This window comes from Martes martes, assembly GCF_963455335.1.
Source record: "Martes martes genome assembly, chromosome: 18".
In the NCBI taxonomy this organism is placed as follows: Eukaryota; Metazoa; Chordata; class Mammalia; order Carnivora; family Mustelidae; genus Martes; species Martes martes.
Genome location: NC_137906.1, coordinates 22,382,303 through 22,404,873, shown reverse-complemented (window position 1 = coordinate 22,404,873; position 22,571 = coordinate 22,382,303). Strand labels below are relative to the sequence as shown.

Here is a 22,571-nt window from a genome sequence, read left to right as displayed (position 1 = left end):
TATTTCTCACCCTTTGAAACCACCTCATTAATTCGTTTACTTGTGGCCTCACCCCTCTTCCCGTGAAAAAGGAATCAAAAGTTGGTAAGAGTAGAGAGTCCCTGTCTTTTTCATCACTGAAGTCGTGTTGCCAAAAAATTAGCCCCCAACCACAAAAACAAACACACACAAAAAGTCCTTGGCATATAGCACACACTCAAAATCTTTCAAAGGAGTGAATGAACGAAATTTCAAGGATAGAAAAGAAAATGGAGCAAAGAAAGTGGAGACCCCCTTCCGTTGAGTGGGACCCAGGAGATGGAGACAGTGTCCCAGACCCTAGAACCTAGAACCTTCCCTCCACTGAGCTCAGACCCTCTGGACACGCAGGCAGGTGAGTGACTTGACAGCAGCTCCTGAGCCTCCCTCCCCCCCAGGCCGGGCAGTGCTGAGTGGCCACCTGGCATCTCTTGGAGATAGCTAAGAGCCTAGTGTCTCTTTTCCCACCAGTGTCCCCATCCTGGGCCATCTCCCTGCATTCCAAGAGCTCCATCCAGACCCGAAGGCAGCAAACGGGCTCCTGCGCCCTGGTGCCGGGCGCTGTGGAAGCGACCTCACCTCTACTGCACCTTCTCAAGTTCACAACAACCCTTCGGATATTTTGCATTTTGTGGCATTTTACCAATGGGTAAAAATGAGGCGCCACTAGGTTCAATCATTTAGTCAAGATCATACCGAGCTGGTGCTAGAGGACTTCTTTCCAAGACAGAGACCCAAGGCTAGCCATTTTTTGATCTCCTGTTCCTATCAGCATAAGCATAACGTAGATCCAGAACCCAGTGAACAGTCATGTAATGAAGGAGCGAGTGAGTAAACAAATGGGTCACGATGCCAGCTTGTATTTTCTTGATTCGAAATCCATTGGAGATGTCTACCACCCTTTCCCCTCCTCTTTCTCAGAACCTGTGCCCATCAGAGGATGTGGGGCTTCTAGGTCAAGACTGGTGGCAGGCCAGGGATGCATGATTTGCCCCCTCTTATCAATCTTTCAACCAAATATCAAGAAGACCCACGAATCAGTGAAATGCTACAGGGGAAGCTACAAACGGCATCTGTCGGCAATGATCTCTGCCGGACCAGAAAGGAATTTCCATGAATCCACTTATCTTTGCAGCCAAGGAAGAGGAAGCCTGAAGGGTTCCACCGTCCTGAGTCCACGACTTCACTGGATGTGGCAGAGGGAGTGCCCATCCTCTGGAGCACGGAGCCACTCTGACAGAGACCAGGATCGCTCACCCCGGCTTCCAACCAGCCGACCAGCCAGCATCTGCGATTCCCACTGAGGGCATATGCCCAAGAGCCTGAGTGGATGGGCAACAGCGCATCGCTGTTGTCTTGGGTTGTCAAGAAAACTGGGTGAAGACGGGGAAAAAATGTAGGAAGGGTGCACCTGGGGCAGTGTGGTTTTCTATCCACCATTTCTGTTAAGGAAAATAATTCCTCTTGGCCATATTCAAGGCTCGTCAGGAGGTGAGCAAGGGAGATCCGATCTCTAGCTAGCAGAGTCACAAAATATTTTTTAAAACCCCGAAAACGGAATTCAGCTTCATGTTATAAATGCCAGCCATCAGGACCAGCTAAGATCTTAAGACAGGTTGAGCAGGAATGTAACGGCAGCCAGGTGTGAGTGAGAAGGATCAAAGAGAGCCCGCTCTATGTAGGAGCAAATACTAGGCCTGGAGAGACTGTTCCAGACCCAAAATGAGGAAGTACATGGAAAACGATCACACATAGGGTGCCAGGGGGACAATTCTACAACCTAAAAAGAGGAATGGTAGGCTCAAGATAGAGAAGAGAAGCACCTCTTTGAAAGGCACTCATTGAAGGGAGCACAGATAATTCATAAAAGCATTTGTTTGTGTCCCTAAGGGACCATAGACTCTAAACTCTATAACCAAGGCTTGGCAGATTGGAGGCTAAGACAACAGATTGCACTGAGGAGAGCTGCCAGGAAGGCAGTCCAGGTGAAATGGGAGCCACGTGAGGACAGGAAGGACTGTAAGGTCCCACAGATACAAAGGCAGAGTCACCCATCAGAAGCAATGAAGGGCAGACCCAGCCCTGCAGGAACCCGAACCAGCAACACAGTGTTAGTGACACTGAGCCCAAGACACTTAAAACTCTGCCCAAGGGAAGTCGTTTGGCATGACTTAGGGACATAACGAGACCCAACTCAAGAGTCTCTTGTGTCTCTGCTCCTCTGGGCTGGACTTGAAATTGGGTCTTCAAACCACCTCCTGTCTCAGTGGAAGCCCCACATGACCCACCCTTAGAGGTCCCAGCAGAACCAGGCTGGAGGACAGGGGACAGAGAGCAAGGCACAGTCAGAGCTCATCCAGCACAGTCTCACCTTGATCACTAGAGTAGAAAAGTAGGAAGGATGTGGGGATGGAGGCCTCTCTCCCAAACATCCAGAGATGCCAGAAGCTGGAGAACAAACTTTCCCAACTATTCCAAAATGCAAAAGAATGGGACTACGCAAGACCTCCAGCTTCTGGTCCAGCATATAAGGACACAGCAAGTCACCAATCTGTCCTAACAGAAGTCAAAAGTGGAACAAGCTACACGGTCAGCTTCCCTCAGAGAAGTGAAGTCACAGGGCAAACCGCTGTCCCCAAAATTGGAAAGACAGAGGGTTACAGAGAATTACAACCCTACTGAAGCAGAAACCGCCATGGGAACCAGCCCTGGCGAAGGGAATCTGGAACTATAGCTGATGAGTTGCCAGAAGCTCAGTGTGAACAAGTCTGAGAGAGGAAAACTCCAGGGAAGCCAGTCACTGGGGTCCCCACGCTTTTGTGAGTTTGACCTCCAGAAGCTCTAAAAGGTCCTCACAGTGAATATCAGATAAAGATCTTCCCATGTTTCCATCAGGGGAGCAGGAAAGGAACTATTCTGAAATACACCAGAACATTCTGTTCTTCTTAAGGCCTGCCCTCCAGAAAAACTAGTTAACCAAATCCTAACCTGCTAGGGTATTATGAGAACCTAACTGACATGGGGGAAGGCAAACACCCAACCCCAGCCGGCTCTAGGCTTGTTTACAGCAGTTCCTCAGACCCAGCCCATCGTGTCCAGCTATCAGGAAAGCAATTACAGGGCATATCCCAAGGCAAAAATAAACAAACAAACAAAAAACAAAAACACAACTTGAAGAGACAGAACAAGCATCAGAACCAGACCCAGAAATGGCAATGCTGTTGGGACTATAAGACCAGGAACTGAAAACAATGATTAACATGTTAAGGGCTTTCATGGGTAAAATAGACAGCATGCAAGAACAGACGAGCAATACAAAGTGGAAAAACTAACAAAGAACCAAAAAGAAATGCCAGAGATCGAGAACACTGTGACAGAAGTAAGGAATGCCTTTGGTATACTGACGAACAGACTGGACATGGCTGAGGAAAGAATCTCTAAGCTTGAGGATATCTTAATAGAAACCTCCAAAACTAAAAACAAAGAGGAAAAAAGACAGGCAAAAAATAGAAAAGAATATCCAACGATGGTGGAACAACTGTAAATGGCATAACATATGTATAATGGGAATACTAGAAAGGCGGGGGGAGGAGAAAGGAACAAAAAAATGTTTGAAACAGTAATGACTGAGAATTTCCCAAATTAATGTCAGACACCAAACCATAGATCCAGGAAGCTCAGAGAACACCAAGCAGGACAAATTCTGAAAGAATGAGACAAAGAGAATGTTAAAATTATGAGAGAGAGGCACCTGGGCAGCTCAGTAATTAAGCATATGCCTTCGGCTGGAGTTGTGATCTCAGGGTCCTGGGATTGAGCCCCGCAATGGGGTCCCAACTCCGTGGGAAGCCTGCTTCTCCTTCTCCCACTCCCCCTGCTTGTGTTCACTCTCTCATTGTCTCCCTCCCTCTCTCTCTCTCTCTGTCAAATAAATAAATACTTTTTAAAATAATAAAATGAAATAAAATCATGAGAGAAAATAAGAGACAGAGAGGTCAGAGAACAGAAACCAATCCCATAAATAAGTGGTATTCTTAAAGAAAATCTTGAAACAAATGGAACAGTAGAAATAACTGAAAAAACAATACAATCAAGCCTCCTTAAGCTGATCTCAACAGGTACCCAGCCAATGTTAAAAATCAACATTCATAAATCCCATGAAAAGTTCTCTATATTGAGGATAAGTGAGGGAAAATTATACAAGAATTCAAGGGGACAAAAGATGCTTACAAAGGAAAAATTTGGCTGACTTTAGACATCCTTTCTTCAACTTAGATGCCAGAAAACACGGGGTGATATCCACAGGATATTGAGGGAAAAGATTTAAACCTGTGGGTTCTACACCCAGCCATGCTATCATTCATATCCAAAGACCAAGGAAAGCTATTCCTAATGTTTGGTCGTTTGTTTCTTAAGAGCTAAGAGGTGGGTCATGTGCACTGAGGATAAAGTCCCCCCACCCCCTCCATACCTACAAAGCCCTGATCTTGTCTCTGCTGCTCTCCTACTTCCTGGCTCACTCTGCTGTAGCCACATCCACCTGCCTTCTTCCCGCTCACCAAGCTCTGTCCCTACACAGAGCCTTTGCACGTGTCATTTCCTCCACTTGCCCATGGCCCACTTTCTCTCACTCTTCAAGTCTCAACTTAGATATCCCTCCTCAGAGGGGCTGAGTTTGCCTCCTTGTGTGTTATTCACACACACACACAAACACACACACACACATGCATACATACACTCTAGAAGTTCCATAAGGACAGCGACCTACCTAGTCATCCTCTTCAAGATTATACCTCAGCATCTAGCATGGGACCCAGCACAACACTGGTTGCCGTCATATGTCACACTCAAACCCAGCCAACATATGAACAAAAGCAGAGGGAAAGTAACTAAAGGGACTTGCAATTAACCCTGAGACAAGATAAGCAAATAAATAAATAAATAAATAAATAAATAAATAAAATTGCAATTGTCATTACCAATACGAGTAAAAAACAGAATTCAAAAATTCAAAATTTGAATTATATGTTGTATTGCTCTGCATAGTCACAGAGAAATAGAAGTCTGAGCATTAAAAACAGAATTAATGGTAGTGTGTATATATTTTTAAATCATTAGCTAAGAAAAAAGAAACGAAACCTAACTCATGGAGTAAAAGATAAAACAAAGAAAATGTGTAAAGAAAAAAGACTAAAAAATTGGAAGCCTTCAACAAAAAAGGAGAAATGAGATCGGATGTATTTATAAATGTTGTTTGGTTAAGATACCCCGGTTGTCCCAGAAAACCAAATCTCTTGCCAGATAGGCACCTAGCAGAAAGACCAGGAACATTGAAATGAAAAGGCTACAGAGAGACACATCAAGGGGACACAAACAAAACGAAGCTGGGATAGCAATATTAAAATATGAAAAAATAGAATCCAAAGCAAAAAGCATTCACTAGGGGAAAATAGTCATTTTATCTTGACAAAAGATAAAATCCACAATTTCACAATGAAAATATAACTGTCATGAATCGTTTTGTGATGAATAACATCGAATCAAACTTCATAAAAACTAAAACTAGCAGAGACACAAGTAAAAATGGAAAGAAAGAATTCTATGGAAGGGAAAGACTTTGACCTACTTCAGCTTTTGGAATATCAAGACAGCAGAGAAATAAACAAGAAAGTCCTTGGATAATACTAGCTATAAAGCTGCTTTACCCAACGCACAGGGAATGTCCCTGCTTTTTCAGGGACATTTACCAAGACACTGCCCAAAAAATATTTAAAGATTATGAAACAGAAAGTTCACAGGCCACTTTGTCACTCAGCAAAACTAGAAATCGATGCCAAACATTTCAGCAAATGAGACAAACCACTGGGAAGTTTCTAGTGCTCTACTAAATTATTCTTGGATTAATGAGAAATGAAACTGAAGTTTCAGAACCGTAAGAGAAAAGGGGGCCTGCATGGCTCAGTTGGCTGGGTGCCTGCCTTCAACTCAGGCCATGATCCCGGGGTCTGGGGATTAAGTCCCAAGTCAGGCTCCCTGATCAGTAGGGAATCTGCTTCTCCCTCTGCCCCTCCCTCTGCTAATGCTTTCTCTCTCTCTCTCCTATCTTCTCTCTCATATAAATAAAATCTTTAAAAAAAAAAAAAAGAACTGCTAGAGACAAAATTATAATATCAAAAAAACATTTCGAAGAAAGCAGTGCATTTTGAAACTCACAAGACAGGGCCAAAGTGAGGCTCAGAGGAAAACTCATAGCATTAAATGCATTCCTTTTTTTTTTTTTTTTTAAACTACGGAAACAAAGTTTTCAATTCAAATACTTGGAAACACTAATAAAACAAACCTCAAAAAACTGAGCCAAAGGAAAATAGACCATATTTGAAAATTTAAACAAATAATTTATACAGAAAAATGATTCTTAAAAACAGGCGGTGGGGGTGGGGGTGGGGGAGGGGGGAGACCATAAAACAGACTGGCAAGACCTGAGCTGAAAACTAAGGAGGGGAAGCTGGACCAAATGATTAGGGCCTCCAGAATGAGGATGTGACATCTCATCCCAGGTCCTATGTAAGGATTTCAAGCCAGTGTGCATTTTCTGGAGGGTGTGAAAAGCAACATTCACCAGGGCCCATATCACACTTGGCAGACTCCAGCAAGAAAAACAAGAGAAAGAAAACTCAAATCCACAGGACAAGGAGTACAAAAAGGAAACCACTCAAAGAGAGACTTTTCCTTTTAATCCTAAGAAAATACTGTGCTAAATTTTACACAAGTCAGTTCAAAACTCTGGATGAATAAATTATTTTCCGAGGAAACACAACTCACAGAAAATTGACTCCGTGGGTAGAAAACCAAAGCGACCCACCACTGGGGATGGACTTCTTCTGCCTGGAGTGCTCCTCACCCCCAGAAGGCTGCCTTCCTTGGCTCATTCGGGTCTCACTTCAAGGAAGTTTCGATGACACCCTATCAAAGACTCTAATCTCAGGGACACCTCGGGGGCTCAGTTGGTTAAGCATCTCCCTTTGGCTCAGGTCATGATCTCAGGGTCCTGGAACTGAGCCCCATGTTGGGCTCCCTGCTCAGCGGGGAGTCTGCTTCTCCCTCTCCCTCTGCCCACCCCCATCCTGTTCATTCTCTCTCTCTCTCTCTCTCTCTCTCTCTCTCTAATAAATCAGTAAAAGCTTGAAAAAAAAAAAAAAGGAATCTCAAGTCTTCCCATCAGAGTAATTCCAACTGTTTGCTTCCTACCTATCCCAGGAAAAGTGGTTTATTTGAGGGGGTGGGGAAGAGCTATTTTTAAATAACCATTCTTCTGACAAATCGAGCAGAAGGCATGAAACTGAAGGTCAGGGTCTGTGGATCTTCAAGGAATAACCAAAGACCAGCAACTAGAAGCAAGGCCTAGGGGAAGCCATCTGGGTCCCAGCACTAGCTCTGCAAGGAGGTCCTCTCCCCTCAGAGACAGAGTGTCCTTGTCCATAAAACAGAGTTGGTGTAGATCATGATCTTCAGAGAATGGGCTGCCTGTCACTGGGGCATTTGAGGTCCATGAATGTCAGGAGGAAAAGCGTTATAGAAAAAACAGATCAGGCTGAGTGGTGGATGACGGTATGCTGGGCATGGGCAGTCAGTTTTAAATGGGTGACCAGAGAAGACCCCACACATTTTATTAGTGAGGGGGTGGGAATCTGAGAAAGAGTGTTCGGGATGAGGAAAGTAAGTGCAAAGGCCCTGAGGCAGAAGCGTGGAGGGGGGATAGGTTGTGCAAAACCCAGCAGCAGAAGCAGGGAACAATGTAGTGGGACAACAGGGACAACTCCGGTCCGGTTCTGCAGCCACTAGGAGGACTTTAGCTTTACCCAAGTGAGATGAGGTCACGTGAGGGACATCATCCAATGTGTACAGGAACCCTCAGCCGACTATGGGGGACAAGGGGAGGCAGAAAGGCCAGTGAGGGGGATGCTGGAGTCATCCAGGCAAGGGACCGTGCTGACTCAGCCACGGTAGCAGAGAGAGGGTGACAAATCGTTGGACTCTGGATGTGTCTCTCAAAGAAGCCAGCAGGATTGGCTGATGGATTGAGTGCCGTGTGTGTGCATGTGTGTCTCTTGCCGTTTGTTGAGACGGGGCTGAGAGGGGCAGGGTGTGGGTGTGGGAGCCATCCCCGCTGTCCCCAATCGTCCCAGCTCTGCGCTTCCTAGGCCCACGGTAGCACGACCATCCCCCAGCCCCTGAGGATGTTAGATGTGACCTTGAGGTTTGTTCTGGCCAATGGCAGGTGCCCCTTCCAGGCAGAAACACATCCCGCTCTCTGGCCTCAGCAGCCATGGAGGCCTGAGATGGAGCCTCTCTTCTTTAGAAGGAATTTTTTTTAATATTTTTTTTATTTATTTATTTGTCAGAGAGAGAGAGAGAGGGAGCGAGCACGGGCAGACAGAGTGGCAGGCAGAGGCAGAGGGAGAAGCAGGCTCCCCACCGAGCAAGGAGCCCGATGTGGGACTCGATCCCAGGCCGCTGGGATCATGACCTGAGCCGAAGGCAGCCACTCAACCAACTGAGCCACCCAGGCGTCCCAGAGCCTCTCTTCTTTAGGACCCTGGTGAGGACAGCATGATACACGGTTCCCACGGCTGCTTGGACCTTCCCAGATTTGCGGTGGGCTACGGTAGTGGGAGGCAGCCTGCCCCAGCTGGGGAGGGCAGGAAAGCAGGGGCTTGGTGTGGGCTTTGTTCATTCCCTTCGAACCTCCAAGCAGAGGGAACAACTCAAGATTTGTGTCCCCCCACCCCCAGCTGTGCTCCAGGGTCGCTCTCCCTCCCCTCTCTGCTTCTCCCAGGACCACCCAAAAGCGCTCTCCCAAGGCAAGGCTGGGGGAGGGGTGTGATGATGGGTGACAAGGCTGGCAGCCAAGAGAGCAGCCGGGGCAGACAGAAGCAGAAAGTTAAGCCTCTCCCTCCCCTTTTCCCGAACTGGACCCTCCGACAGAGAATACAGGACGGAGGCGCGGAGAGAAGAGAGGACAAACGGACACAGACAGAGGGGCGTGGAGGATCTACAAGTGTGTCCCCAAGGCGATAGGGTGAAGATCTAGTTGGCTCGCTGGGAAGCTGCCTCCCACAGACCGAGTTTCCTGGATCGTGAATGACTGGTAAAAATAACCTGGGACAGTCTGGAGAGGGGCCCCCCAACAGGGCATGGGTGGAGGGAGGAGGGAAAGTGGGCGAGGGCGCCCTGCCTTCCCCACATGCCCAGGGCCAAGGGAGGAAGGCCTGGAAGGGTCGCAGACCCCAGTGCTCCTGGAAAAGAGCAGAGAAAGGGCCATATAGGCCCCCTCCGGCCTTCCGGGCTCCTTCAGGCTCCCCTCTGCTGCTCCCCTCCAGGTCCCTGGGCCTGCTCCCTCAGCATGCCTGTGTGAGCGTGCTTGTGTGTGTGTGTGTACGTGTGTGTGTGTGTGTTTGCGTATATGTCCGTGTGCATCCCTGTGTCTGTGTCTCTCTCCCTCTGTGTCCCTTCGTCTCGATCTGCCTCTCTCCACCCTACTCTGTCCTCTCCCCACCCTGGCCCAGCCGTCACCTTGGACCCGATCCCTGGGAGGCTGGCACACAGGACAAGGCCCCCAGAGCCACTGGCCATCCCCCCCAGCAGGGAAGTGGCCAGGCCCCTCACCCTACCACTGGCCTGGGCAGCATGAGGCCAGGCCCCCTTCCACATCTCACCTACATCACCACCCAATTACAGAGTTCGGGTCCCTCCTGTTCATTCCTGCAGCTGAGGGACTGTTTGGGGAAGCAGGGATTCTGGCCTTCCATTTGGAGTAGATATCAACCAGGAACCCCTGGAAAAAGCCTATCCAGAAAGCCTGGTACCATTACCCCCACTTTTGAGATACAGAAACTGAGGGCCACGTTTCCTCTGAAAACTCAGAAGATGAAAAATTCATGCTTGCTCTGTTCCAAACCATGGTCTCCATCAGTGTCCCCACCCAAACCACTACCACTTCTTCCTTGGGATCCATGAGGTCCGGGGGACAAGTCTGGGGATCCCCAGGGGCTCCCCATGGGCCGGGAGTGCTGTGTGACCCTGCCCAGTCACATTTTCCTCCATCTCTCCCCCGACACACACACAGCCTGCCCCCCCACCCCTCCTTCATGGTTCCTTGGGGTTTGAGCATTCCCAGGATGGGGAGACACTGGGTACCTACTCTCCAATCCCAAGGGATTTTGCCACTTCCTAAGGACTGCCGTGTCCCGCCCCTGGGACACCACCACAGTGAGCTGAATACAGTCTCCCTTCTGCTCGGAGGGGCTCACTTTAGGACGAGAGCTACAAATCGTAAAGAGGCATGGAAACAAATAAAAAGGTCATTTCAGCAAACTGCCTCTGGAGGAGATAGGAGCTAGGGGGTTGACAAGGGTCTGCAGGCAGAGCAGAGACTTACAGATACAGGGGAATGGAATTCCGGGCCAGGAACGGCCAAGAGCAAACACCCCAAAGTGGGAAATCAGCTTGGAGCGCCCAGAAGTGCAGGGAGGCCAGAGGGCAGGGCAGGGGGAGTAGAAGGCGGTCAGGGAGACAAGAGAGCAGAAGGCAGGGGGAACCCACAGGCAGGGGCTCAGGGTGGGGGGAGGATGAGGGGGCCAGCCCCACCCCATACTCGGCAGAAGCCAGCCCCAGGCCTGCACACTGCCTCATTCCCAGATGCAAAATGACAGGGCTGTCTCCCAACGCTGATGCTCACGCCTGCCCGTGTCCCCAAGACCCCTGGGGAGCTAGTTAGAAATACATATTCCCGGGCCTCACCCAGGCCCACCAAGCAAAAAGTCCAAGGGCAGGACCCTGGGGCTGTGCATTCTAACAAGTTCTCTAGAAGAATCGGGGAACATAGGCCAAGGAGGTTTTGTTGTTATGCAGCGTTCCATAACAAGAACTCACTGCTACACCCCTCCCACTCTCAGAACCATGTGGCTCAGGCAGAGATGTCTCCATCTCCCGCACCACCCCCCAGGGTGTGACCATGGGAACAAGGGCACAAGTGACCAAGGCCTGGCTACCCTCTTGGGCCACACTGATCGGTTCAGGGCTGTTGATCCTCTGAGAACCAGTTCTGGGACTTTTTTGTTGGGATGTTGGGAAAGAAGACCTCGTTTTTCCACCGAAATTCTTGGAAAGACAGGAGGTGAGCTCAAAGCTGTCAGCCAAGGCGGGGCAGGAGGCACCTGAGAATGACGCTAACTCAGAGGAAGGCAGAGCCAAGTGCTGGAAAGACACAGATTCCCAACAACCCTGCTTGATCCAGACACGACCCACACCCAGAATCTGCTCACGAGACTTTCTGTTAAGAGACGCGACAGGGGCGCCTGGCTGGCTCAGTCAGGAGAGTGTGAGACTCTTGATCTCAGGGTTGTGAGTCTGAGCCCTAGGCTGGGTGTAGAAATTACTTAAAGAGTTGGGGGGGTTGGAGGGAGACACCTGGGTGGCTCAGTGGGTTAAACATCTGACTCTCGATTTGGGCTCAGGTCATGATCTCAGGGTCCTGGGATCGAACCCCACCTCAGGCTCCAAGCTCAGCATAGTGTCTGCTGGTCCCTCTACCTCTGCTTCTCCCACCACTTGCGTGTGCTCTCTCTCAAACAAATAAATAAAATCTTTATTTTTTTATAAAGACTTTATTTATTTATTTGACAGAGAGAGAGTCACAAGTAGGCAGAGAGGTGGGCAGAGAGAGTGGGGGGAGGCAGCCTCCCTGCTGAGCAGAGAGCCCAACGAGGGAATTGATCCCAGGACCCTGAGATCACGACCTGAGCTGAAGGCAGAGGCTTAACCCACTGAGCCACCCAGGTGCCCCAATAAATAAAATCTTTGGGAAAAAAATCAGAATCTATACAAAGAGAGAAACCATAGTTCCTTTTTTTTTTTTTTTCCTTCCGCTCAAGACCATTTCAAATGAGTTTCTCTTGCTTGCAGTGACTCCTAGAGTCCTGGCCAATAGGGCTGACTCCTTTCTGGAACATCTGCCCAAGCGCTACCCATTGCCCTGGCGCCCAGTTCTGGTCCCCTCTGCCCACAGGACCGGTTGTGTAATCCTACCCCCGCCTCCCAGAACACAGCGGACAGGACCAGCTGCGGCCCCCAGCACCACGCCGTCCCATCAGATTCTGCCTCAAGACCGTGAACCAAGAGATGTGGAATCGAATCTTGTTACCAGCAGAGCTCGCCTCTAGGAATTGCAAACTGGCAAAAGGAGGGTTGGCTCGCCCCCTCGGTAGTGTTAGCTTTTGGCCTGCAGGACAGGCCTTTTTTTTTTTTTTTTAAGATTTTATTTATTTATTTGAGAGAGAAAGAGAGAGAGAATGAGAGAGAGAGAGAGAGAGAGAGAGAGAGCATGAGAAGGGGGAGGGTCAGAGGGAGAAGCAGATTCTCCGTCGAGCAGGGAGCCCGATGCAGGACTACATCCCAGGACTCTAGGATCATGACCTGAGCCGAAGGCAGTCACTTAACCAACGGAGCCACCCAGGCGCTCACAGGACAGGCTTCTTATTTTTTAATCGAATCAGCTACCAAATTTTAACCGTCAAGAGGTTTCCCAAAAAACACCTGGAGTTTTGACAAAATGGACAAGGGGGTCCCATGTGGGCCCCCACCCAGCAATGAGAATGGGTGTCTGGGGCTCAGCCACTGCCCCCGGGTCCTCACAAACCCCCCTCTCCCTCTAGAGCCCTATCCTGTGGTCCTGGGCTGGCCCTTGTAGGATTTGAGTTTGCGGGAGGGCCCATCGTCTCAGGCATCCAGGAACCCGGATGGGGCCCTGCGAGGCCTGGTGATTGTGTCTCCACCTGGACAGTGTGGGGGCAGCTGCCCCCACAAAACACACCTTTTTCCATACTGGGGCTTGAATCTGCTTCTGTCCTTCTTGGGACCAAAAGAGCTTCACCACCACGGTCCTGCGGGCAACCCAAGAGGCCCCAAGTCATGACACCCGCAAAAGCCTGGTACCCCAGATTAAACAAGGGCAATGACCACACCGAACCCCTCCAGCTCCCCACGGGCACGGAGCACAGAGCCGGGGCCGCCGGCTGTACTCAGAAGTCCTGAGTTCTAGAATCCCAAATGCATTCAACACACAGTCACTCCACCCTTACTAAGTGCCAGCCTGTCTAGGTGCTGGAATGCGACATACCATGACATGGACCAAAGTCCTGTCGCCATGGAGCTGGCAGGGGAACAGAGGAGAGAGATCATAAAGAAGATAAACGAGGATGATATGTAGCGGGTAACACAACAGTCACAGCCATGGGGGGAGAAGGTGGGAGGGAAGTGCTGGGGGGAGGGGGGAGGTCGCTGATTGAGAGGGCGTGGTCAGGGAAGGCCCCTGGGAAAGAGGACATTTGAGCCCAGGGCAGCCTGCCTTGCAGACATCCAGAAGAGTCCCCAGATGGCACGAACAGCAAGTACAAAGGCCCTGGGGCAGGAAGGCATGGGCCTGTTCAGGAACCAACAAGGAGGCTCTTGGGGCTGGGCAGAGTGAAGGCGGTGGGGTCAGTGAGTCTACGCAGGTGCATCACAGTGGGCCACAGGCCCTGGAAGGCATTGGCTCTGAGCCTGAGTGAGACAGACTGCACAGGAGGGCTATGCACAGCGGAGGGAGGTGATCTGACCTGGGTTTCACTGCTGGGTAGAAAGCAGACCATGGGGGCCGAGGGCAGAAGCAGGGAGCCCAGGGAAAATCTGCAGGGCCTGGTCAGGGCCAGGGGGGAGGGGCCAGGATTCTGGACGATGTGCTGCAGGATTTGCCAGCAGACGATATGGGGACATGAGGACCAGAGGCGCCAAGGAGGACTCTCCCAAGGCCAGAGCCCCTGGAAGGGGGAGGGTTGGGTCCACAGTGAGGGGGCGGGTGGGTGGAGGGCAGCCTGTGGCCTCCCGGGAGGGCCCCCAGCCACTCCCGTGGGATCCCAGACTCTGTGTTCACAGACCTGCCAAAAATCCATATGTTTCCGTGAAAATGTCTGCATTTTCAAATGCTGGCGACTCATTCCAAGACTAAACACTGCGGGGCTAAAGGAAACAGATGGAAAGTTCCAAGCGGACCTGCAGGCCGCAGGGTCAGTCCCAGCTCTTACTGGGTGTTTGCCGGGTGCCGACAGAGTGCCCACACCATCAGCTTTACCTCCAACAAGATTGGTTAGACAGCTCTGATGGTCCCTGTGTCCCAGCCAAGGAAACTGAGGCCCAGAGAGGGCAAGTCCCCAACCAAAGCCACACAGCAGGTGAGCAGTGGTGTAGGGGCTGGGGCCCCGGCTGTCTGTCCCCAAAACCTGTCCTTGCGGGGTTCTCTGTTGCCTCCATCATCCAGACAGAAAAACACACACAGAAAACCTTCATTCCACGCATGAGGAAAGAAAAGGCCAGAGTGGGAATGGGACTTAGCCAGAGTCACTCGGCAAGTTGGCACTGGAGCCCGGACTCAAACCTGGGGCTCATGACTCCCTTGCACAGCTCTTCCTCTGCTGGAGGAGCCTGGGGAGCTGGACTGAATTGGGTTGGTGGGGGTGTGGTGCCGCATAGCAGGCAAGGACCAGGTTCTGGAAACTTCTGCTTGGGTGCACATCCCAGCTCTGCCACTGGGTAGCTGTGTGTGCTTGGGCAAGTCACTTCACCTCTCTGTGCCCCAGAAAAGAGCTGGAACCATGGCACTAGGCTGTCAGAAAGCTGTTCTGGAAATGGAAGAAAACAACACTGGTCTTGGGCTTAGAGCCACGCCTTTCGAAGTCCCAGTCTTCACCCATCCGAAAGACAATCCTAACACAAAGCCCGTCTGATATTACACCAACACACTCCCAGCACTAGAAGCTTCCTCAGTGGGGACATCATGTCTGTCCTCATACTCATGAAAAAGATCGCGGCATGATTTCAGGGAGCAAGCAGAAGATCTGGGGGTTTCTGTAGAAAAGAAAGGGAAGCAAGAAAGGCGAGGGTCAGGGGTCAGCTAGGGGCTTTTCCCTCCTGAGTCAGAATGACCTCACCCCACAAGCACTGGGGTGTGTAAAGGAGGGGTTGTGTGTGGTGGGCACCTCAGTGAAAGGTCCCTTGTTGGCCTCCCTGCAGGGTAATAAGACACTCGGAGCCCAAGAGAGAGCAGCACTCTTAACAACAACGAATATTCATCCCACCAGTGTTTGCTGAGCACCTACCATGTGCCAGTGTCCTGAGCACTAAGGGAGCAGCAGGGAACAGAGCGGGTGAACTCATCTGCCACCTTCACAGAGCCAGCGGGCCATACACAAAACAGACAAGCAACGCTGAGGTAAAGTCCGTAGCAAGTGCTAGAAGGAAAAGCAAGCAGGAAATGTGTGGGGAGATCAATTCTGAACTGGGTGGTCAGCGAGAGCTTAGCACTGACTTGAAGATGTTTCCAGAAATAGCTCTGCGGCCATCTTCCACCTCCGACAGGTGCCACCAGCTCGGATCCCCCATTCTACAGGGGAGCAAACTGAGGATCTCGCCCAAACCACACTGCCAGCAGGAGACTCAAGGAGCTGCCATCCTTCACAAACGGCTCGCTCCACCCATCCCAGGGGAAACGGTGCTCCCGCTTGCCGTGACCGTCCCTCCCTTCTCTGTGGCTGCCTAAGTCCCAACTCCGTCCAGGCATCCTGGCAAGCCCTCCTCAACCCTCCCCTGCCGCCCCTCCAGTCTTCTCGAGTCACCGACTTACTCAGGTTCAAACACAATCGAGATGAAGTCCAACCCCACCTGTGCTCCCAGTTAGCACCGCCCCACGCCCCGCCAGCCCATCTCCCCACCCCCAGACCTTCACTATTCCTTTTCCAGACCTTTCCTCTGCTGCCCCCGCCCTCAGAATGCCAACAACAGACGACCACCCAGCCCTTCTGAGCATCCAATCCAGGGGAGAAATCCAATTTGCGTGAAGGGCTTGGGGTAATTCTGTGTCAAGGCCACGTTCCCTTTCTGTTTGTTGAAGGAGGCTGATGCTCCTTCTTAGAGGAAAGAGAAAAGCTTTCTTTGTGCCCGGTCTGGTGAAATTGTGTCTGTTTAGGACAAGCTGCAGTTTTCCTTGGTGAATGCTGTAGATTTTTTCATGTGGGTAAAAGGGCTTATTAGATTTCCCCGAGGCTGCCCAGAGTGGGGAGAGGCTCTTCTGGGCACAGAAAGAAATTACCGAACAAGCGCTGGAGAGAAAGGAGCAGTTAGCAAGCACTGCTTCTCCCGAAGAGGTCAGGGTTTCGTGGCCGGCGTTTTCACTGGGGTGAACGTCAAATGCTGGGAAGCAGAGAAAGCCTTCCCTGTAGTTTGGCCGGGAGGGACAGAACATGGCCCTTGAGGTCTCAGGGAGTGGGGAGAGAAGAGCGCAGGATTTGTAGGGGGCAGGGGGGCGCTGGGGCATTTTTCTCCCCTCTTCAAGTAAAAAATAAATTAAAAAATGGTCACGGAACGCAGAAGAAAGGTTGCCATGGCAACAAAAGTTTGAGGCCAGGTACTTCTGACATCCTTTCAGGACCACAGAGGGGGCGAGACAGGATTTGGGCATCGCGGGATCAGCCAGGGAAACCATCCAAGCTGGCTCAGACCTCCCAAATTCCTCACCGGCTCTGACAGGCTGATAACTATTTTCCAAGCGCTCGGGGAGGAAAATTGTGATTTTCTGGGAGGGGCGATCTCTAGCCAACAGCGAGGAAGAGAAAAGGGGAAACCGTGGGTTTGTTTTATTTACCCAACAAACGAACCACCCGTGTTTTTACATACGGAGGACTTGGGAGGAGGGTCTGTGGCAGAGTGCCACCCCCCCCAAAATGGTGCCCGTCCAGGATCCCCCCAATAGCATCCATCATTTACTTCACCCCGATCCCCTTCTGTCACTGAAGATAATCGGGGGCCTCTTACCAGCTGGGACGCCTGGACAAAAACCTCTCTGAACCCCCAATTCCTCATCTGAAAAGTAGGCACCCTTGGAGTGAGTGCCGGGCACGGAGGTGTTGGCAAAGAGTCAGCCAGATCTGGCAGGTGAGACGTTCTCACAGCGCCTGGTGTGCCTTAAAGTCTCCATAAATGGAAGCTAACATCGCTTTAAATGTTTTTCAATTAATAATTTTTATGAAAACTTCTCGGGCTTAAACATCCCGTGTCAAGCCCTGGCTGAGTGTTCCACACAGGGAAATCACTGCAAGAGGTGGGCCGTGACCTTCAGGGAGAAGCCAGCAGAGACCTCAGGGAAGACGCTCAGCCAGCCATCGGGGGGCAGGGACACCCCCGGAGGCAGGGACCCCACCACTCCAGAGACGCAGCCTCGTGCCTTTAAGTCTGTGAGTAAAGGACGGACAGGGAGGCTGCGCTTCTACGCAAAGGAGAAACTTGGTGACAAGTGTAGGTGATGTGTGGGGACCTCTACCCCAAGAGGTACAGATGTCCCCCAGGATAAGACGTTACAAGGTTTCTGTAGAAAGGGTCATGGTCAGACTGAGTGGAAAATCGAAAACTTTGGCCAAGATACCTTTTGAGGTTTTTTTTTTGTTTTTTTTTAACTGCATCCCAGAGTAAAGACTTGAGTTCTGAGTGCACATCAGAAGGGAGTCTGATGGGGCGAGACGGGTTCCGAGGTTTAACCCTATTCAAACGGCAGGTGTCTGGGAAACGGCTAGCAGTATGCAGGTGGGGAGAGAAAAGTTCAGTGGGGCACCTCCAGGGGCAAGGCAGAGCGGACAGGACCCCAGGAAAACCCTGGTTTATCATCCCAGGCCCTCATCCAACATGAATCCCACAAAAACGTACTGATGACCTCCTATCCGCTAGACGTTACCCAGCAGCTGGGGATGCCCATGGACCAGGAGGCCCCAGGCCCGCCCCTCACAGGGACATCCTGTGGACATGGGGGACAAGAAACTAGTGACCAGAGGCAGGCTCCAGAAAATCTCAGGTTGTGCCAAGCATGGTGGAGATAAAGGTGGTGACAAGGGACAAAGTTAGGGGACCCTACTCCCCAGGGGATGGGGAGGTCTTCACTCCAGAAGACCCTGCCTGGCAAACCGGGTGGGGACCCCCAGGGGGGAGGTGAGGAGCCAGCCCGGGGAAGATGTGGGGAAGGGAATTCCAGGCAGAGACAGCGGCCTCCTTGGGTTAATTTTACACCTTCTTGTCTCTCTGTCCTTTAGACAAACAAGTCAGGCCAATGGCTTATTCTAAACAAACTCCATTGTCACCCGCCCCCATCCACATCGGAGTACACACATAAACCCCGTTGGAGCGCATGGGAGAGCTGGGCACGCACAGACTTTTAACCTTGGGGAGAGAGGTCAGTTCACTCAAGAGGGTCCCCGCGCCCCGACCTAGAACACCACAAAGTCTGGGAGGTGGTGTGGCCCAGCACCCGCCCCAGGGCCTCACTGCCTGCCCCGGGGCGGGCAGGGAAGAGGAGCGAGGCCATGGGAACAGTCTCATCTGCCTTCTGAAAAGTCACCCTCCCACCGCCACCATCATCGCCACCACCAATTTTGAGCCGAGCTGAGCTGAGCGGAGCCGTCCCGCTTTCCCGCCGCCTCGCCCCCCGCCCGCTGCATCCTCTCCCGGGTGGGGGCCAGGACACGAAGGGCTCCCCGCTGGGAACCCACCGGTCTCCCCCCCCCACCCCGACTCTCGTGCTGCCCCAGCCCCGACAGGGAGAACGACAACCACCCCCGGCTCCGGGGACCTGCGGGTTGGGGGGTGGGGGGTACTCGAAGCAGCAGTCGGTGCGCCCGCCCCCAGGCGGGACCGGCCGGGAAGGGGGAGCGGGTGCCCCGCGAACGAAGGCGGGGGAGGGGGCGAGCCCAGAGACGAGTTCTGGCGCGGAAAGGAGCGCGCGCCCCGCCGACCGGCCGCTGGGCTGGGTGCCCGGGAGACGCGCCTCCCCGGGGCGCGGCGACGTCCCCAAAGGCGCCGGGAGCTCGGGAAAGGAAGCAGCTCTGCCCGGAGCCCCGGCACAGCGGCGCGTCCCGGCCGCCCCCTACTCTCCCCCGGCCGGCTCCCGCGCGCTCCCCGCCCCCGGGCGTGCGGCCGAGCCCTGCGGAGCGCGGGGCTCCTCGGCCGGCCGCCGGGAGGTAGCGTGGGGCCCGGGCTCGGGCCGCGGGGGCCGCGCCGCCCGGGGCTTGGCGCGGAGTGGGGGGAGGTTAGCGGGGCGCCGAGCCGCCGGCGCCGCCGCTCACTCACCGAGCCCGCCGAGCTCCTCCTCGCACGAGTACCAGATGCCGGTGTGGAAATTCCTGAAGAGGAAGCGGTCGTCGCCCGTCTCCCAGCTGTAGAGCGCGCCGCCAGGGGGGCCGTTCCCCGCGGCGGCGGCGGCGGCCGTGGCGGGGGCGGCGGTGCCGTTGGTCGTGGCGTTGGCGCCCGAGTTGGGGCAGTTGGCGCGCCCGCCCTGGCCGCAGCCGGGCTTGGGGACCCGCTGCGTGCCCTGGCACCAGTGCGTGGTGAGGAAGGCGGTGGTGGCGAAGAGCAGCGCCAGCAGGTTCAGGGCCACGGCCAGGAGCGCTCGGCCGCGGCGGCTCGTCTTCATGCCGCCCGCGCCGCCGGGACCGCGCCGCCGGGGGAGCTCCGCGCGCGAAGTTGGCAGCCGGCGCCCCGCGTCAGCGGCCGCTGCCCGCCGCGCCCCGGGGCTCGGGCGCCTGCGTTCGGCGGCGGCGGACGCGGCGCGGGCCCATGCCCCCCCCCCGGGGGGTGAGGGCGCGGCGCGGGGAGCGCGGGGGGCGCGGGGGGCGGGCGGCAGCGGCGGAGCGGCTCCGGCGCGCCCGGAGCCCGGAGCGCGAGTGCACCTCGGCGAGGAGCCGCTGGCGCCTGGCAGCGGCCACGGCGCAGGGACGCGCGCCCCTCCGTGGGGAGACACCTGCAGGCGGCCGGCGACACTGTTCCGGCGCCCGCCCTAAGCAGGGAGAGGGGGCGCCCCACGCCGGGCGCGGGCGGGGGACCTGGAGAGAAGGGACGCCTCTGAGGAGCCCCGCACCCGATTGGAGGGGCTGAGAATCGTGGAGAACGCCGGGCAAGGCGCCCTCTCGGAGAAAGAGGATCCCCGCGGGGGGCGGCGGAGGGGGGGGCGGGGGAGGCCACAGACCTGGCCAGGAGGGGGCATCCTACTCAGTAGAGAGTACTGGACTCCCCAAGAGGAACAAGGACCGGCAGGAGGGAGCCCTAGGAAGGCGTCCCAAAGGGTCAGGACTGCAAAGTTTCCTGGGCTTCCCGTAGCCAGGGAGCTTCAGGCTCGGCTGAAAGGGTTGCCTTCTGCGGGACGTGGACTCGCAGTACCCATCCGATGCGGTGTCCCCCCGCCAGGAATGCAGGGTTGTAGAATCTTTGGGGTTTGTGCTTTCTCTGGGAGTCACCCAGGGGGACTTAGACTGTGTAAACCAAAAGGAAGGGCTTGTCTGGCAGGTGAAAGCTACGGTCCCGGGCGGTCTCTATTCCGGCACGGAACAGCAGCAAAGGTGGCAAGAAGCGCCCCACACAGGATGTTGTGTATGACAAAAAGCTTTCTCCTGCAGGCCATCCCCGCTTGGGCAGGGGCAACACCACCCAAAGAGGTCTGGACACAACGTTGTCCACAACACTGCTAGGTAGGGGTGTCCTATAGACACCATCTGCCCAGATGCTTCCATGTTGGGATGGGGACAGAATGGTCAAGAATACCGACTTTGGGGTCAGGCAGTTCTGGGGTTTGACCAGGTGGGGGCTTTGAATGTGTCACTTAACCTCTGGGAGCCGCAAGTGTCTATCTATAATAAGGGGGGGGGGGGTAATCAGGAGGCATTGTCATGAGATCCTGCTTGTAAAAAAGCATTTGGCGCATAGTAGGTGATCAGTAAAATGCCAGCCACTATGATTAACATCTGAACCAAGATCAGTGGACCAAATCTGCACAGACCTTTTCAGGATCTCTAGCGCAAAGCGGTATTGCCCAACAGGGAGCACCTCCAACCCCACCTCGCCCTGAGATGACCTGAACTCCCTTCTCACCAGCCGTGCATGGAGCCCAGATGCCCAGGGCTTATGACAATTAATTTTATGTTGATTGCAAGCGCTCATTTGAATTCTGCCCAAGCTGAGAGTTGCTCCAACAACCCCCAGCTTATGGAATGGCAGGGCTGGCAGAATTCAAGGTTAACAGAGTATGAATTGCCTTATTCAGGTGGGTGAACCTGTGCTCACGGTCAGCTGGTGGGTGGCAATAATTGTGGGCAGTGTCTCTGGCAAGATCTCTGATGAAGGATGGCTGGGGTCTCCAGATTCGTTCATTAGATACCTTTTCTGGCCCTATGTAAGGCCTTCCCAACTATTTTGAGAAGGAGGACCTCCTATGGGATAATCATGGAGTTGAGGGGATGGCTGGACAGAGAAAATACATCATGGACAAAAACTTGCAAGGACTTCAGTATCATTTTTAAATAGCTGTGTGATATTCATCACAGAGTGTCTGTACACTTTTGAAAATCAATCCCTCCGATGGAGGCTTGTGACAATGGACATGTGGGCAGGACTCTGTGACCTTCAGGCTGGGAACTCTGCCCTGGGCATTCGAAGCCAGCAGATCCCAACCAAAATATGACTCAGGGATCACACCGTCTTCAGAAATACCCTGAGGAAGCATGGAGCGGGGTTGATACATCGTTCCACTCATTGAGCTCCCACCGAATGCTCAGAACCGGGGAGAAAAGAGAACACAAATGTTAATACCTATGATGTAAGGTGTGCAAGTGTTAAAGGCCAAGGGCAGAAATAAAGCAGGGGGCGGGGATAGAAGTGAGGGGAGCAGGTTGGGATTTTAAAGCAGGATTTCGAGGAGAGCTCACTGAGAAGATGACAGTGGACCAAAGGCTTGAAGGAAGGTGGAAGCAAGCCATAGGGACATCCCGGAGAAAGGAGGTTCCAGGAAGAGGGAGTGGCCAGTGCAAAGGCCCTGAGGTAGGGCAATAACTCTGAGAGCAGTGTGGCTGGAGCTGAGCGGGCAGCGAGGAGAATAGCAGAAAACAAGGGTGCAGAGGTGAGGAGGAGAAGGTGAGAGATCGAGGCCTGGGTAGACCCTTACGAAGACAGTGGCATTTACCCCAAGTAAGGTGGAAGCCTCAAGCGGCTCTGAGCAGAGGGGAGACATGATTTGACGTAGGGTATAACAGGACCTCTCCGGCTGCTGGGTGAAGAAGGGGACCAGCTAGTGACCAGTGAGTAACTCCAGGCAAGGTAAGGCTGGGAGCTCAGCCCAGGGTGATGACAAAAGCAGTGGAGGTTCTGGGTCTGTTTTGAAAGCAGGTCCAGCAAGAGTTGCTCCAGGATCGAACAGAGGATGTGAAGACAACCCTGGGGCGTTTGGCTGGAGCTTCTCCGAGGACAGAGTTGCCATTGGCTGAGACAGAAGGCCTTGGGAGATCCAGGGCCACACAGGGATGATCAGAAATTCTGGCTGATTCCACACAGGGCCTCGGACTCAAGCTGCAGGGAAGTTCGAAACAAAGGCGAACTCCTTGGGCTGCCCCTTGGAGAGGATGGGTGTTTCCAAATCGTCACTAGCAGGTGAAATC

At 53.2% G+C, this 22,571-nt stretch overlaps 1 protein-coding gene across 5 annotated transcripts in view; it reads right to left on the bottom strand.

Annotated features, from left to right (window-relative positions):
* Positions 1–19,561, bottom strand: part of GSG1L (GSG1 like) — a gene marked incomplete at both ends in the record, with an annotated part of 199,312 nt that extends 179,751 nt beyond the window's left edge. For all 5 annotated transcript variants that reach the window (XM_080830384.1, XM_080830385.1, XM_080830383.1 and 2 more), the window contains one exon: positions 19,219–19,561. In XM_080830384.1, coding sequence (XP_080686510.1) covers positions 19,219–19,561 — 343 coding nt within the window. The remainder of the gene's footprint in view (positions 1–19,218) is intronic.
* Positions 19,562–22,571: the final 3,010 nt, after the last annotated feature.